The sequence below is a fragment of the Balaenoptera physalus genome (assembly GCF_965194825.1).
Source record: "Balaenoptera physalus genome assembly, chromosome: 14".
In the NCBI taxonomy this organism is placed as follows: Eukaryota; Metazoa; Chordata; class Mammalia; order Artiodactyla; family Balaenopteridae; genus Balaenoptera; species Balaenoptera physalus.
In genome coordinates, this window is record NC_138893.1 from 6191802 (window position 1) to 6207591 (window position 15790).

At 39.0% G+C, this 15790-nt stretch overlaps 1 protein-coding gene across 5 annotated transcripts in view; it reads right to left on the reverse strand.

Moving 5' to 3' along the window:
• The window catches only part of BMS1 (BMS1 ribosome biogenesis factor), a 43919-nt gene that overhangs the window by 1429 nt on the left and 26700 nt on the right, over positions 1–15790 (reverse strand). For all 5 annotated transcript variants that reach the window (XM_082425499.1, XM_082425500.1, XM_082425497.1 and 2 more), the window contains 8 exons: positions 8708–8781; positions 7933–8109; positions 4755–4943; positions 4486–4666; positions 4227–4285; positions 3316–3438; positions 2397–2544; positions 1892–2067 (listed from right to left, as the gene is read on the reverse strand). In XM_082425499.1, the coding sequence (XP_082281625.1) occupies positions 1892–2067; positions 2397–2544; positions 3316–3438; positions 4227–4285; positions 4486–4666; positions 4755–4943; positions 7933–8109; positions 8708–8781 (1127 nt within the window). The remainder of the gene's footprint in view (positions 1–1891; positions 2068–2396; positions 2545–3315; positions 3439–4226; positions 4286–4485; positions 4667–4754; positions 4944–7932; positions 8110–8707; positions 8782–15790) is intronic.

The window sequence follows — 15790 nt, forward strand, 5'->3', positions numbered from 1 at the left end:
AGGCAAAACAAAGGAATATATAGAATATACATATTTACAATTCTTCCAAGAAATCAACTGTGCCCAGTATCTACAGTATGGACGATAGGATCTCAACAGAGCAGATGAAAAGATCCAAAGTTTCTGTTAACGGAAAACTCTGGCCTTATCTTTGGGGCACTGAGACGGTTTTTTCTAGCCTAACAAGAATAACTAGCTTTTCATCTTGACTATAAACCTCTCTGGATTTAAGGACATAGTTCTTCCTCCAATGAGCAGCTGAAATGCCCCCATCCCTGATTCTCATTAAGAACTTTAACTTTATTCTGTTTCTAATAGAAGGCTGGTTGAGAAGAGTGACATTTAAATGACAAATGAAGGCAAAACTCCTTCTACATTCCGTTTTCAAGCTAACCAAATTCTATGCTTAAATTGAGATGACCAAAATTCTTACCTGCCTCAGAAGTAGTTAATAAGTTGAAAGTTTTGCCCTAGACCTTTACCAAGGTCGACAACTATATAGAGAATATGTCTGCTGTATCTTTATGAATTTACTGTTAAAGACATCACCCACAATAATACTCAATATTCTCTGTTTAAGAAACCAAAATATTTTAGAATGAAAGAAATCAGAGAAATCTCCTTCTCAAAAACAAGTAAGCACCACAGACTGGACAACAGGTACTATGTCCTGAAGTATATTTTAACAGAAATTCATGGCAATGTGATTCAAATTTTATTAACTATGTTACAGAAAAACTAATGTCTGGGAAACTTCTGTTTCTAGCAGGATGGCAGACCAATACCCTGAATTACCCTCTTATTACAAAACAATTAAATATCCTGCATTAACACAAACAAATCTTTTCAAATGCATTGTTAACCTGTGAACAAAATAATGGACGTTCTCAGAGACCAAAACTTGAATGAAAATGGGAATCCAGACAGGCACTGAGAACTTAACATTTTAAAATACTGATGAGGCCAACTACTGGAAAGGATGTGGAATAACTAGAACTCTGATAAGCTGTTCAAGTCTAACCTGGTATTTCAGTATACTACAGGGATCACACACTGATGTTGAACACATGTATCCTGTAACCTGGCAATCCCACCCATGGGGATCTATGCAACGGAACTGTGTGCACATGCACACCAAACAAGTTGCATATAAGTGTTCAGGGCAGCATTTATAATAGCCAAAAATTCGAAACACTGTCCATCAATGGATAAAACCGACATTCTCATACAATGAAATTCTACTCAACGATAAAAACAAATAAATGTCTGCTATATACAAGAACATGGATGAATCTCATAATACTGAAGGAAAGAAACCAGGCAAAACAGTACGTGTATATTTTATAAAACTCAAAAAAAGGCAGAAGGAATTTCCATGTCAGGAGTTGGGATAGCGGCTATCTCTGAGGTGGAGGTGGGGTAGTGACTGGGAGAGGTCACAAGGGGGACTTCTATTGTGCTTGATCCAGGCGATGGCAACTTAGGTATGCTAAAATTCAATGAGCTGTATACACTTATTATTTGTGTACTTTTCTGTGTGTATGTTAACACTTCAATAAAAAGTTTATTAAAACTCTCAAAAAACCCCTCCCCCTTGCTTCAATAAGAATCAGTACATTAATGTTTTTCAAATTAATACATGTATATAGTACAAAAAAAAAAAGTTCAAAAGAGGTATATACAGTGAAAAGTTTAAGTCTCCTTTCCAATCCACAGAAAACCACTATTACCACTTGTCCTGTGTTCCTTCCAAAATAGTCTAGGAATGTACAACATGTTCATTCAAATTTAATGTTAGACTTTCTACTTGAAAATTCAAACCACAAGAAACATTACATATGAAGCTTCTGGGTGACACCCATCTACAGAGCACATGCGTGACTGATTGTACCTTATACAGAGAATCCTTGCTGGCCTTTAGTTTGATGCCATGGGAGAGCCGGAGTTGACCAGTTGTCCGCATTCCTGACCAGGTGTCTTTCTCACCAGCTGGTTTCAACAAAGATGTTACTGGGTTATAGAAGGCTGGAACAGAGACAGGATACCAAGTTCTCATGAAGACAATGTCTGGAAAGAGAGGGAATTTACATTAACATTTTCAAAAGAAGATTCATATCCATCTTGGTAAACAAAAGAACAAAATATTCACTCCAAACTTCTCTAGCTGGTTGCACAGTATTTGAAGAGAGACTTCACCAAGTGAACTACTTTTGAATAACACAAAGCTTTTTCTGGGTGTGGCTGGGAGTGGTACACAAGATGCTCCAGCTGGGGAGAGCTACAGCTGACTCCTGTTTCTAAAGACCTAAACTACCACCTATAGTTCACACTGGCTAGAAATCAATAGTGAATGGTAGGTAACATGCTGTTAAGAACACACCACAAAGGATATTTACCACTCATCAGCAGTTTATCCTCAAAGGTGGCCCGGAAAGCTCCTTCTGGAGCCCGGAGCGCCTTCTTGATCTGTCCCCTTATTCCACTGACAGTTCGAATCACAGCACCTTCAAATTTGGCCACTTCCAAAGCAGAATTAAACATTCCCTACAGGTATATATATACATATACATATATATATTAAAAAAATACATACACACAAAGTCAGATATTTTACTTCTTAGTTCATAAATATATCCTTGGTTAAAAAACAAAAAATAATTCATTGAAAGGTGATAAAAAAATCAACTATATTTTTCCCCCTAAAGGTGGAATTACTAGGTCAAAAGGAATACAACTCTATCTTCCCTGAAATAACACTAATTAAGACTCTACTGTGGGCTCATTAACATGTTCATCACTGCTATCTTTGTAGAAAAGAAGATCAAAAAGATATTTATTGGTCTGAACTGGCCTAGATGGCCTTTGCTGTCATCTCACAGGGCTTGACAACAGTTCATTTCCTATTACTTAGGTGCACACACTCAGAAAATAAAGAGACAGCAAGATAAATGCTGATGGTAGTATTACCTTATATTATAAGAACATTTTATGATCATCTTAACTCTGTGTTTTTAATGGAAACATCCTCTACTGATGAAATTTTCAATTAATGTTGCTCAAACTACCCTCCCATGTTATACTGCTCTGTGTTACTTAAATATGCTCAGAAATCTAAAGAAGTAAACTAAATATAAAGAATATAAAATATAAAGAAGTAAACTAAAAATATCAAAGACCAAGTTTATAAAAGATTTCAAATAGTTTTCTGAAAACATTAGAACTATATCTTAGACCTACATTAGAATATTTCATTCCTCCTTTAACAATATACACATTTATAAGCATATGAATATACAGATATATATATATACATACCTTAATAAATGAAGTGTTCTTGAAAATTTTATATGGAAAACCAGTTAGCTTTAATTTCTTCACAATTTTTATAGATTTATCCAGATCAAGGACAACTCCTGTGGCAGCTATCCGGAAATCAGCCTAAAAAGGAACCCCCAAAATGTGAATACAGGAATAATGTCAGCAAGAGAAGAACTACATTTCTCTGTAATGCAACAAATTACCAAAGTGCAATTCACTTACAATCACCTAAGAAAAAGTAAGAAAGAATATATGAACATGCAAAACAGTATTTTAACAAAAGCTATCTGAAACTATAATACATGTACACCAAAATTAATGATATCTTGAGCATTTTCCTGAGGGTGATTTCATAGTAACACAGTTTCACAAAGATGAATGAATGAAAGGGAATATGAAAATTTGGCTAAAATGTTTGAGAAATTAAATTTTGGACATTCAGGATGGACTCCATTTGCCCATTATTTTGTTTTCTTTTCTGTTAAATGAGGCCAGTAAAACCTGCTCTGATTGGTCAAATGAAGACTGTGTGAACATACCTTGCTAAACCAGATTACTAGGGGGTAGTCTTATGTCTAGCTGGTATCCATTGTATGCCAGAACCTAGTCGAGTGGTTAGCTCATGGTGAGCACTGCTTAAATATTTTTAGAAAAATATTACAAAGCATAAAATATAAAAGCATAAAAATATAAAACGTCATCAGTACCATTACAATTCTTCTATTTCCCTCTTCTCTACTCCCACACCTTACTTAAAAGCAAAATTAAAAGCAGGAAAATTAAAAGCAAAGAGAAGTTTACCATAAATACTTGAATAATTTTCAACTTAAAGTTTCAGGTACATATTCCATAATCAAGACATTATTTCTCAAACACAATCTATAAAATAAACCATCAAAGATAGTTACCATTACACCACTGACAGACTGTATTGCCAAGAACCCAGTACCCTGTGGAGTGATAGGACCTTAAAGGAAACAGGAAAAAAAAAAAAAATACAGTGAACCACACATTCTGGATTCTGCTTTACATATATACTCCAATCCAAAAAAAAGAGAAAAATCTTATGAGTTGGGATTTCATGAAAGGAAAAAAGCAAAACTATAATGATAAAGCCTAAAACATTTAAATTAACCTACAAGCAAGTTTATTCTAATCCCTTTTTACCCCAAAAGGTTGCTCCACAATGCATGTGCAGTGGGGTGTATTTCAGAAGCCTTTGTCTTCCATTGTGGTCTTCAATATAATAAAGTGGGATGGTCTGAAACCTCCTCCACCCTACAGAAAAAATGACTGGATCTCGGGACTTGAGGATTTTCTTATACCAACGATGTTTCTTCAGACGCATCTGAAAGGAGAAGAGATTTCAGTAAGATTACTGGTACAAGTATGACCAAAGAACCTCAATCGTTAAGCATACAGTGAAGGGTACCTACCTGTACATATCCAACATTGCCCTCACTATTGCCCAAACCACCCAAAATAATTGGGTAATGTGGGTCAAAGTTAAGCACGAATTCACAGGGGACGTTTTCTATCTCAATTCGGACATACATCCCAGGTCGAAAACCCTCATACTGAACTCTGGCTTCATCATCTTGATCTTCGAATTCTGCCCGGTTAAGCTATACATGAGAGGGGGAAAAAAACCCAAAACCAATTAAAAACCCATAATGTTGTTACTTTTAATAAATGTAAGATTAACATTTTAAAAAAAGAGCAATTTCTAAATAAAGGAACCATGTACAGAATTATTTAGGCTTTATCCTAATTAAAAATAATGTATGTTTTATCTATACAGTTTGTTCAGGATATGCCCCAACTGTTTTCTTCTCTGTTGCTCCAAGCTATACTACAGTAAATACAAACAACTCTGAAAGCAGCCCTTAATGTTGGTCGACAAACACTCTGAACTTCCCCATCCACACTTTCTTTTCTTACTCTCCCAATTATTTCACACTTTTTCTCTTTTCATCAAACACCCAGTACCTCCTCCCTCATCCTCACTCTCAGCTGTTGACTGTTTCCTAATTCACTCAAAATTTAAGCAACCTAAAAGAACTTCCACAGTTAGCCCCTCTACCAGGGTTTACACCCATATTCAGCCTTTTATTACAGCTCTGCACTGTTCAGTATAGTAGCCACACATGGCTATTTAAGTTGAAATTAAATAAAAATTTAAAATTCAGTCATTTAATCACATTAACTGTATTTCAAGTGGTCAGTATCAACATGTGGCTAGGTGGCTACAATATTAGACAGTAAGATATACATTTCCTTAATCACAGGAAGCTCTACTAGGCAGCTGTTAGAGGTTATCGATGCCTCTATTTAATGCCAAGCTTTACTTGCACCCTAGATCATCCACTCTTGTTGGACTTTATTCCAACAAATCTTTCCTGTTATTTCTCTCATCTTAAAACCTTTTGACTCCACTTCCTCTCACTACTGCCCCATTTCTCTGCTTATCTCTGAAGCAAAATGCCACAGAAGTTTTCTAAAGTCTGGTTCCAGTTACGCTGCTCATATTCTCATAAATCCCCTAAAACTGGACTTGAACCAATACTCCATTGAAATGCTTGCCAAAGTCACTAAAGGCCTCCATGTGCTTAATCCAGTGCTCAATTCTGTCTTCACTGTAGTTAACATATCAGCAGGATTTGAAACAATTTATCACTTCCTTCTACAGTGGCTTCCAGCATACTTCATGTCCTCTTACATTTCTTCTATCTCCTGAGAGCTGCGTAGTCTCCACTGCTGCTTCCTTGTCTCTGCCTAGTCTCCTGAAGTACCCAGTCCTGGTCCTCTCCTCTCCTGACTCCATGTTCACTCCCCAGGTCATTCCACCTATCTCATAGTTTTAAAAAGCACCCAGATCCTGAGTACATCACATTTAAGTCCCTGGCCTCAACAGCTCTCCAGAACTGACCACCTGACACTCCTCTTGTCTGAAAGGTATCTCAAACCTAACAGATCCAAACTTCACCTTCCCAGGTAGACTGACATCAATGAAAGGCTTTCCTATCTTACTGATGACAACCCAATCCCTCCAGTAAGTCATCCTTATCTCCCCTCTCACACATCTCACATTTAATCCACCAGGAAATCCTATTGATCTACCTTTCAAAAAAAGTATAGCCAGAATTTGACTCTTTCTTTCCTCTCATCACTGCAACCCCCGACCCCCTCCCCAGTGTAAGTCATGTTAATCTTACTGAACTTGTGCCAGGGTAATCCTTTCAAGGGGTAAGCAGATCATGCATGTCTCTCCTCTACTCAAAACCCCCGATGGACCCCCATTTCATTCAGAGTAAAAAATTCGAAGTTCTTTACAATGACCCACAAGGTTTTAGGTGATTTTATTTTATTATTATTATTTTTTGGTTGCGTTGCGTCTTCGTTGCTGTGCATGCACGGGCTTTCTCTAGTTGCGGTGAGCAGGGGCTACTCTTTTTTTTTTTGGGGGGGGGCTACTCTTCATTGCGGTGCGCGGGCTTCTCATTGCGGTGGCTTCTCTTGTTGCGGAGCATGGGCTCTAGGCGCGCAGGCTTCAGTAGTTGTGGCTCGTGGGCTATAGAGCACAGGCTCAGTAGTTGTGGCGCACGGGCTTAGTTGCTCTGCAGCATGTGGGATCTTCCCGGATCAGGGATCGAACCCGTGTCCCTGCACTGGCAGGTGGATTCTTAACCACTGCGCCCCCAGGGAAGACTCTAGGTGATTTTAAATTATAAATGGCCTAAAGCAAAGACTTCAGAACCTGCCTTACATTTCCTAGTCACTTCTATCAAAGGTCAGTACACACTTTGAATCACTATGTTAATGACTAACCAGGAGATACTTCTTTGACTAGATGAAGACCTAGGTTGAGCAAACCCTGTCAGCTGCATTTTCACAAATCATATACTTAATCTGCAGAAGACATATTAAGGTATGCTCCCGTTTACAGGGATTCTTGGTGGCCCCACTTGTCAAAGCGCATCTCAAACACTTGCCATCAACTGTACACATCTCTGTGTGTCCTTCAGAGTCAGTTCATCATCTCTCTCAAACAGCCTGCTCAGCATCCCCGGATGGCAGGGCCACACTATCTCCCTTTCAGCATTCCACAGGCTCCCTTTATCTTTGCACCTGACCTTACATTCGAAGTATCCTCTGAACTCTGACCAAGGTGGGTTTTCAGAAAACCATCCCCAGAGAGCACTGGTATATGCATAAGCCACATAGGCCAAGAATCACGTACACATTCAAATTATTCAATTACGGTTCCAGGGAGTAGTAATCAGAATACTAAGGCAATGCTTGCATGTAAATAAACACACTGTCTCAAATCACTACTCTGTAAGATCCTCAAAAATGGTGGCCGTGTCTCAGCCATTTCTGCTTCCGCAACATTTAATGCTTGGTACAAAATAGACCCTGATATTTTTCTGGTGAATGTCTGACTGAAGAAACAATTAGATAACTGCATGAATAAACACACCTATTTGCATCTTGACCTAGGAGCCCAAACAGGAGGCCCAGAAGCGGGCAGGGAGCAAAGACCTAATCAAAGTTACATATTCACAGCACTATTACCGCCCTGAAATGAGGCTGATAGGAACTGAGTTTTCTCACCTGTGCTTGTTTCTGCATTTCTCCTTTAAGATCATCAAAGTATGTGTTTTCTCCTTCATCATATTCTGCATCAAACATCTCTTTCAATTTTCTCTTTTTATCCAAATGCTTTTTCTTAGCACTTTCCTCTGCATTGGGGTCAACTTCTTCTTTAACTTCTTCCTCCACATCTTCAACCTTAAATTTCCAGAAGAGAAAATTTTGTAAAAATTTGTGGAGACCTCTTCTTTAAACTTTAAGGCAGATTTTAAAAGTTCTATTTGAGCTGCGAAAATCTTAGTTATGATCATCATGAAAACAAAATAAAACAGCCTTTGTCTCTAAATAACATGTACTGCAACAAGAGACATTTAGACATCTGCATTACAATTAGCTGCCATTCCTTAATATGGCTGGGAATGCCAAACATGAATAAAAATAATAGCAACTGTTCCCAACCCAGATGCTCCCAGATACTGTTCTAAACAAATATTAGGGAGAACAGGAGATTATTTTTTTTTAAAACGGCACTTAAAATTAAGTGGAGGAGAATGATGGCAAGACAGTGACCCAGGAGCTAAAACTTTCAATGACTGAAGAATCATAACAAGAAGAAGAGGTAATAGGTATCACTCAAAACAATTAACAATAACAAATAAACCAACAACTTCTGGTCCGTTCCCACCCTCTTCACTTTTAGGAAGGAATCCATCCATCTCATATGGGGCCTCTTGCAGAACATACTGACCACAGATCAAGGACCAGTGGCTGATGGCTGGCCACGACCAAGTCATACCTGAGTATCCGGGCCTGATTTTCCCTTGTGCACGTCCCCTGTTTCCAGGTCTTCAAAGTCACCATAGAGCTCCTCTGGGAAAAGAACATCCAAATGACTCCCCTGTAAGTAGGGCCTGCACGTGACACTCTAGCACCACCCAGCACCAAGTGGCCTAAGTGCTTGGCATCTCAAACTTCATTTTTACTGTGCTTATTGCTACACAACCCTAAAGAATCCCGCACTTACACAGCCTTCTTTTTCTTGTTAAATTTTGTCAGTATTTCATCACCTGTTTAGGTTAAGGAAATGGGCCCAATCCACTTTTCCATGTTCTACTTCAAAATGCCACTTAGCCACAAGCTATTTTTCCAGGATAGGTGATGAACATTCTGTAGCAGAGATGCATACAGAGGTGGCATGCGTGGACCTGCATGTCAGTCCCCAAACCAACAGTTCAAAGAGTGACTTGAAAAGTCATGGCATGATAACAGCACATATGAAAAAGAGTCTCAACAATAAGATCAACACAGCACAACCATGTGACATACCTAGGGAAGATCTGAGATTACACAAAATACAGCATTTAGAGTAACAGTAGTATCCAAAACAATGTCAAGCCCATAAGAAGAGCTCATTTATTTGTTTTTGGAGCTCTAAGTTTAGTTATGGATCCTACCCTTAAAAGAAACAGGCAAGTTAAAACTCTGGGAGGCAACATTTAGAAAGGTATCAAAACATTTTCATATAAGAAAGAGCCAAAGAACCAAAGGACATATAAAAGGTCGGAAGATTTCATTTGTAATAAAAAACAAAAAAGGATAAAGTACTTAGGAATAATCCTAACAAGAAATGTACTAGAACTTTAGTTTAAAAATTTTTTAAGCTTTAATATGCTTTTTAAAGGACACATGGAGACACAACTAGGGTGCCAGTGGGACGCTGGTGGGGGCCCTCAACGCCCAAGGTGATGGGAGGAACCCCCGAGTGACTGGGTAGGACATGGGGGAGTGAGGGGGGAGCAGAAGTGGAGGTCGGACAGGAATGGCACCCCGAGGGGTGGCTGGGATGGGGGAGGGGTTCCCACGTCTAGAGGGACCCTCAGGGGCTCGCAGGATCAGGCATTTCCCCTGTCCAATTGGACCCCGGGAGGCCTGTGGGGCTCCCGGGCCAGGTCCTCCTCCCTCCAAGGCACCCTCCAGTCTGCGTTGATCCCAGGGGCATAGGAGGGAGGTGCGGGGAGGAGAGGTGAGATGTTGGGGTCCTCCAAGACCAGAGGATCAGGGAAGGTGCCATGGGCATTTCCCCCACCCACTCGGCCCTGGGAAGCCTGCTGGGCTCTCAGCCTAGTCATCTGTTCTCGTTCTCCAGGGCCCCCTCTGGCCTCATGGGTCCTAGGGGCATGGGAGGGAGGGAGGAGGGGGAAGAAGGGAAGAGGAGGAGAGGTGGACAGGGGGGACCCTCTGGGGCCGGGGGATCAGGGGAAGCACCATGGGCATTTCCCCCGCCCAATCGGCTCCAGGAAGCCTGTTGGGGTCTGGTCCCCTGTCTTCCGGAGCCCTCTCCTGCTGCGTGGGTCCTAGGGGCATGGGGCAGGGTGGGGGTGGGGGGGACAAGAGAGGCCAATGGGGAGGGGTCCTCCGGGATCGGAGGACTCGGGGGAAGGCACCTAGCATTTCCCCTGCCCACTCAGGCCCAGTGAGCCTGCTGGGGTCCTGGACCTGGTACTGCGCCCTCCAGGGACAGAGGCACTCCCGGCACCTCCTGCTGTGTTGAGCCTAAGCCCCCCCACCACCACCACCCTGCAGGGCCTGTTCCAGCCCTGTGGGTTCTAAGCATAGGCCCCACCCACCACCTAAACCCTGCCCCTGCATAAGCCCCACCCCCATAGCCAAGGCCTTGTCTGGCTTTTTTTTTTTTTTTTAACTCCTCTTTTTTACTACTGTGGTTCTCTTTTACTTTCTGGTTGTTGTTTGATCTATATTTTTATTTTTTTATTCTTTCTTACATATCTGTTAGTTTTCTAATCTTATTTTATTTTTTTTCTCTTTGTTATTGTTCTGCTCCTTTTTTCTTTTTCCTTTTTCTTTTTTTTTTTTTTTGCCACCCCACGAGGCTTGCAGGATCTTGGTTCACAAGCCGGGGGTTGGGCCAGAGCTCCTGTGGTTGGAACTCCAAGTCCGAACCACTGGAGTAACAGAAAACCTCATACCCCAGGGAATATTCATCACAGTGAGGTCTCCCAGAGGTCCTCATCTCAGCACAAAGACCGAGCTCTACCCAACAGCTTACAAACTCCAGTGCTGGAAGCCTTAGGCCAAACAACCAGTAAAACAGGAATACAATCCCACCCATTAAAAAAAAAAAGAGAGACGACAAAACAATATGTCAAGTGTCAAGATGAAGGAACAAAGTAAAAACCTACAAAACCAAGTAAATGAAGAGGAAATAGGGAACCTACCTGAAAAAGAATTCAGAGTAATGATAGTAAAGATGATCCAGAATCTCGGAAATAGAATGGAGGCGCAGATTGAGAAAATTCAAGAAATGTTTAACAAAGAGCTAGAAGAACTAAAGAACAAACAGAGATGAACAACACAATAACTAAAATGAAACATACACTAGAAGGAATCAATAACAGAATAACTGAGGCAGAAGAACGAATAAGTGAGCTGGAAGACAAAAGGCTGGAAATAACTGCCGAGGAGCAGAATAAAGAGAAAAGAATGAAAAGAACTGAAGACAAAGAGACCTCTGGGACAACGCTAAATGCACCAACATTTGAATTATAGGGGCCCCAGAAGAAGAAGAGAAAAAGAAAGGGTCCAAGAAAATATTTGAAGACATTATAATGGAAAACTTCCCTAACATGGGAAAGGAAATAGTCACCCAAGTCCAGGAAGCACAGAGAGTCCCATAAAGGATAATCCCTAGGAGAAACACACCAAGACACATATCAATCAAACTAACAAAAATTAAATTCCAAGAAAAAATATTAAAAGCAGCAAGGGAAAAACAAAAAATAACATACAAAGGAATCCCCATAACGTTATCAGCTGATTTTTCAGCAGGAACTCTGCAGGCCAGAAGGGAATGGAAGGATATACATTTAAAGTGATGAAAGAGAAAAACCTACAACCAAGATTACTCTACCCAGCAAGGATCTCATTCAGATTCGACAGAGAAATCAAAAGCTTTTCAAACAAAAGCTAAGAATTCAGCACCACCAAACCAACTTTACAACAAGTGCTAAAGGAACTTCTCTAGGCGGGAAACACAAGAGAAGAAAAAGACCCACAAAAACAAACCCAAAACAATTAAGAAAATGGTAATAGGAACATACATATCGATAATAACCTTGAATGTAAATGGATTAAATACTCCAAACAAAAGACACAGGCTGGCTGAATGGATACAAAAACAACAAGACCCATATATATGCTGTCTACAAGAGACCCAATTCAGACCTAGGGACACATACAGACTGAAAGGGAAGGGATGGAAAAAGATATTCTATGCAAATGGAAATCAAAAGAAAGCTAGAGTAGCAATACTTGTATCAGATGAAATAGATTTTAAAATAAAGACTGTTACAAGAGATAAGGAAGGACACTACATAATGATCAAGGGATCAATCCAAGAAGAAGATATAACAATTATAAATATTTATGCACCCAACACAGAAGCACCTCAATACATAAGGCAAATGCTATCAACCATAAAAGGGGAAATCAACAGTAACACAATAATAGTAGGGGACTTTAACACCCCACTTACACCAATGGACAGTTCATCAAAAAAGAAAATAAGTAAGGAAGCACAAGCTTTAGATGACAAAATACACTAGATAGATTTAATTGATATCTATAGGACATGACACCCAAAATTGGCAGAATACACTTTTTTCTCAAGTGCACACGGAACATTTTCCAGGATAGATCACACCTTGGGTCACAAATCAAGCCTCAGAAAATTTAAGAAAATTGAAATCGTACCAAGCATCTTTTCTGACCACAGTGCTATGAGACTGGAAATCAATTAAAGGAAAAAACCTGTAAAAAACAAATACATGGAAGCTAAACAGTGTGCTACTATATGACCAAGAGATCGCTGAAGAAATCAAAGAAATAGAAGAATACACAGAAACAAATGACAACTAAAACACAACGACCCAAAACCTATGGGATGCAGCAAAAGCAGTTCTAAGACGGAAGTTTATATCAATACAATCTTACCTCAAGAAACAAGAAAAATCTCAAATAAACTATCTAACCTTACATCTAAAGCAACTAGAGAAAGAAGAACAAAGAAAACCCAAAGCCAGTAGAAGGAAAGAAATCATAAATATCATAGCAGAAATAAATGAAATAGAAATGGAGGAAACAAAAGCAAAGATCAATAAAACTAAAAGTTGGTTCTTTGAGAAGATAAACAAAATTGATAAACCTTTAGCCAGACTCATCAAGAAAAAAAAGAGAGAGGACACAAATCAACAAAATTAGAAATGAAAAAGAAGAAATCACAACTGACAATGCAGAAATACAAAGGATTTTAAGAGACTACTACAAACAACTATATGCCAATAAAATGGACAACCACAAAGAAATGTACAAATTCTTGGAAAGGTACAATTTACCAAGACTGAACCAGGAAGAATTAGAAAACGTAAACAGACCTATCACAAGTAATGAAATTGAAACTGTAATTAAAAATCTTCTAACAAACAGAAGTCCAGGACCAGATGGCTTCACAGGCGAATTCTATTAAACATTTAGAGAAGAGCTAACACCCATCCTTCTCAACCTCCTCCAAAAAATTGCAGAGGGAGGAATACTCCCAAATTCGTTTTACGAAATCACCATCACCCTGATACCAAAACCAGACAAAGATATCACAAAAAAAGAAAATTACAGACCAATATCACTGATGAATACAGATGCAAAAATTCTGAACAAAATACTAGCAAACAGAATCCAACAACACATTAAAAGGATCATACACCATGATCAAGTGGGATTTATCCCAGGGATGCAAGGATTCTTCAATATACGCAAATCAATCAATGTGATACACCATATTAACAAATTGAAGAATAAAAACCATATGATCACCTCAAAAGACGCAGAAAAAGCTTTTGACAAAATTCAACACCATTTATGATAAAAACTCTCCAGAAAATAGGCATAGAGGGAACCTACCTCAACATAATAAAGGCCATAAATGACAAACCCATAGCAAACATCATACTCAATGGTGAAAAACTGAAAGCATTTCCACTAAGATCAGGAACAAGGCAAGGATGTCCACTCTCGCCACTCTTATTCAACATAGTTTTGGAAGTCCTAGCCACAGCAATCAGAAAAAAAAAGAAATAAAAGGAATACAAATTGGAAAAGAGGAAGTAAAACTGTCACTGTTTGCAGATGACATAATACTATACATAGAAAATCCTAAAGATGCCACCAGAAAACTACTAGAACTAATCAATGAATTTAGTAAGGATGCAGGATACAAAATTAATGCACAGAAATCTCTGGCATTCCAATACACTAACAGTGAAAAATCAGAAAGAGAAATTAAGGAAACACTCCCATTTACCAATGCAACAAAAAAAATAAAATACCTAGGAAGAAACCTACCTAAAGAGGTGAAAGACTTGTACTCAGAAAACTATAAAACACTGATGAAAGAAATCAAAGATGACATAAACAGATGGAAAAATATACCATGTTCTTGGATTGGAAGAATCAATATTGTGAAAATGACTATACTGCCCAAAGCAATCTACAGATTCAATGCAATCCCTACCAAACTACCAATGGCATTCTTCACAGAATTAGAACAAAAAATTTTACAATTCGTATGGAAACACAAAAGACTCCAAATAGCCACAGCAATCTTGAGAAAGAAAAACGGAGCTGGAGGAATCAGGCTCCCTGACTTCAAACTATACTACAAAGCTACAGTCATCAAGACAGTATGGTACTGGCACAAAAACAGAAATATAGATCAATGGTACAGGATAGAAAGCACAGAGATAAACCCACACACATATAGTCACCTAATTTACGACAAAGTAGGCAAGAACACACAATGGAGAAAAGACAGCCTCTTTAATAAGTGATGCTGGGAAAAGTGGACAGCTACATGTAAAAGAATGAAATTAGAACACTACCTAACACCATACACAAAAATAAACTCCAAATGGATTAAAGACCTAAATATAAGACCAGACACTATAAAACTCCTAGAGGAAAACATAGGAAAAACACTCTTTGACATAAACCACAGCAAGTTCTTTTCTGACACACCTCCTAAAGTAATGAAAATAAAAACAAAAAACACAAATGGGACCTAATGAAACTTAAAAGCTTTTGCACAGCAAAGGAAACCATAAACAAGGCTAAAACACAACCCTCAGAATGGGAGAAAATATTTGCAAGTGAAGCACAAAGGATTAATCTCCAAAATATACAAACAGCTCATGGAGCTCAATATCAAAAAACCCCCAAACAACCCAATTAAAAATGGGTGGAAGACCTAAATAGACATTTCACCAAAGAAGACATACAGATGGCCAAGAGGCACATGAAAAGCTGCTCAGCATCACTAATTATTAGAGAAATGCAAATCAAAACTAAAATGAGGTATATCACCTCACACCAGTCAGAATGGCCATCATCAAAAAGCCTACAAACAATAAATGCTGGAGAGGGTGTGGAGAAAAGGGAACACTCTTGCACTGTTGGTGGGAATGTGAATTGATACAGCCACTATGGAGAACAGTATGGAGGTTCCATAAAAAACTAAAAATAGAACTACCATATGACCCAGCAATCCCACTACTGGGCATATACCCTGAGAAAACCATAATTCAAAAGGACATATGTATCCCAATGTTCACTGCAGCACTACTTCCAATAGCCAGGACAAGGAAACAACCTAAATGTCCAATGATAGATGAATAGATAAAGAAGATGTGGTACATATATACAATGGAATATTACTCAGCCATAAAAAGGAATGAAATTGGGTCATTTGTAGAGATGTGGACGGACCTAGAGTCTGTCATACAGAGTGAAGTAAGCCAGAAAGAGAAAAACA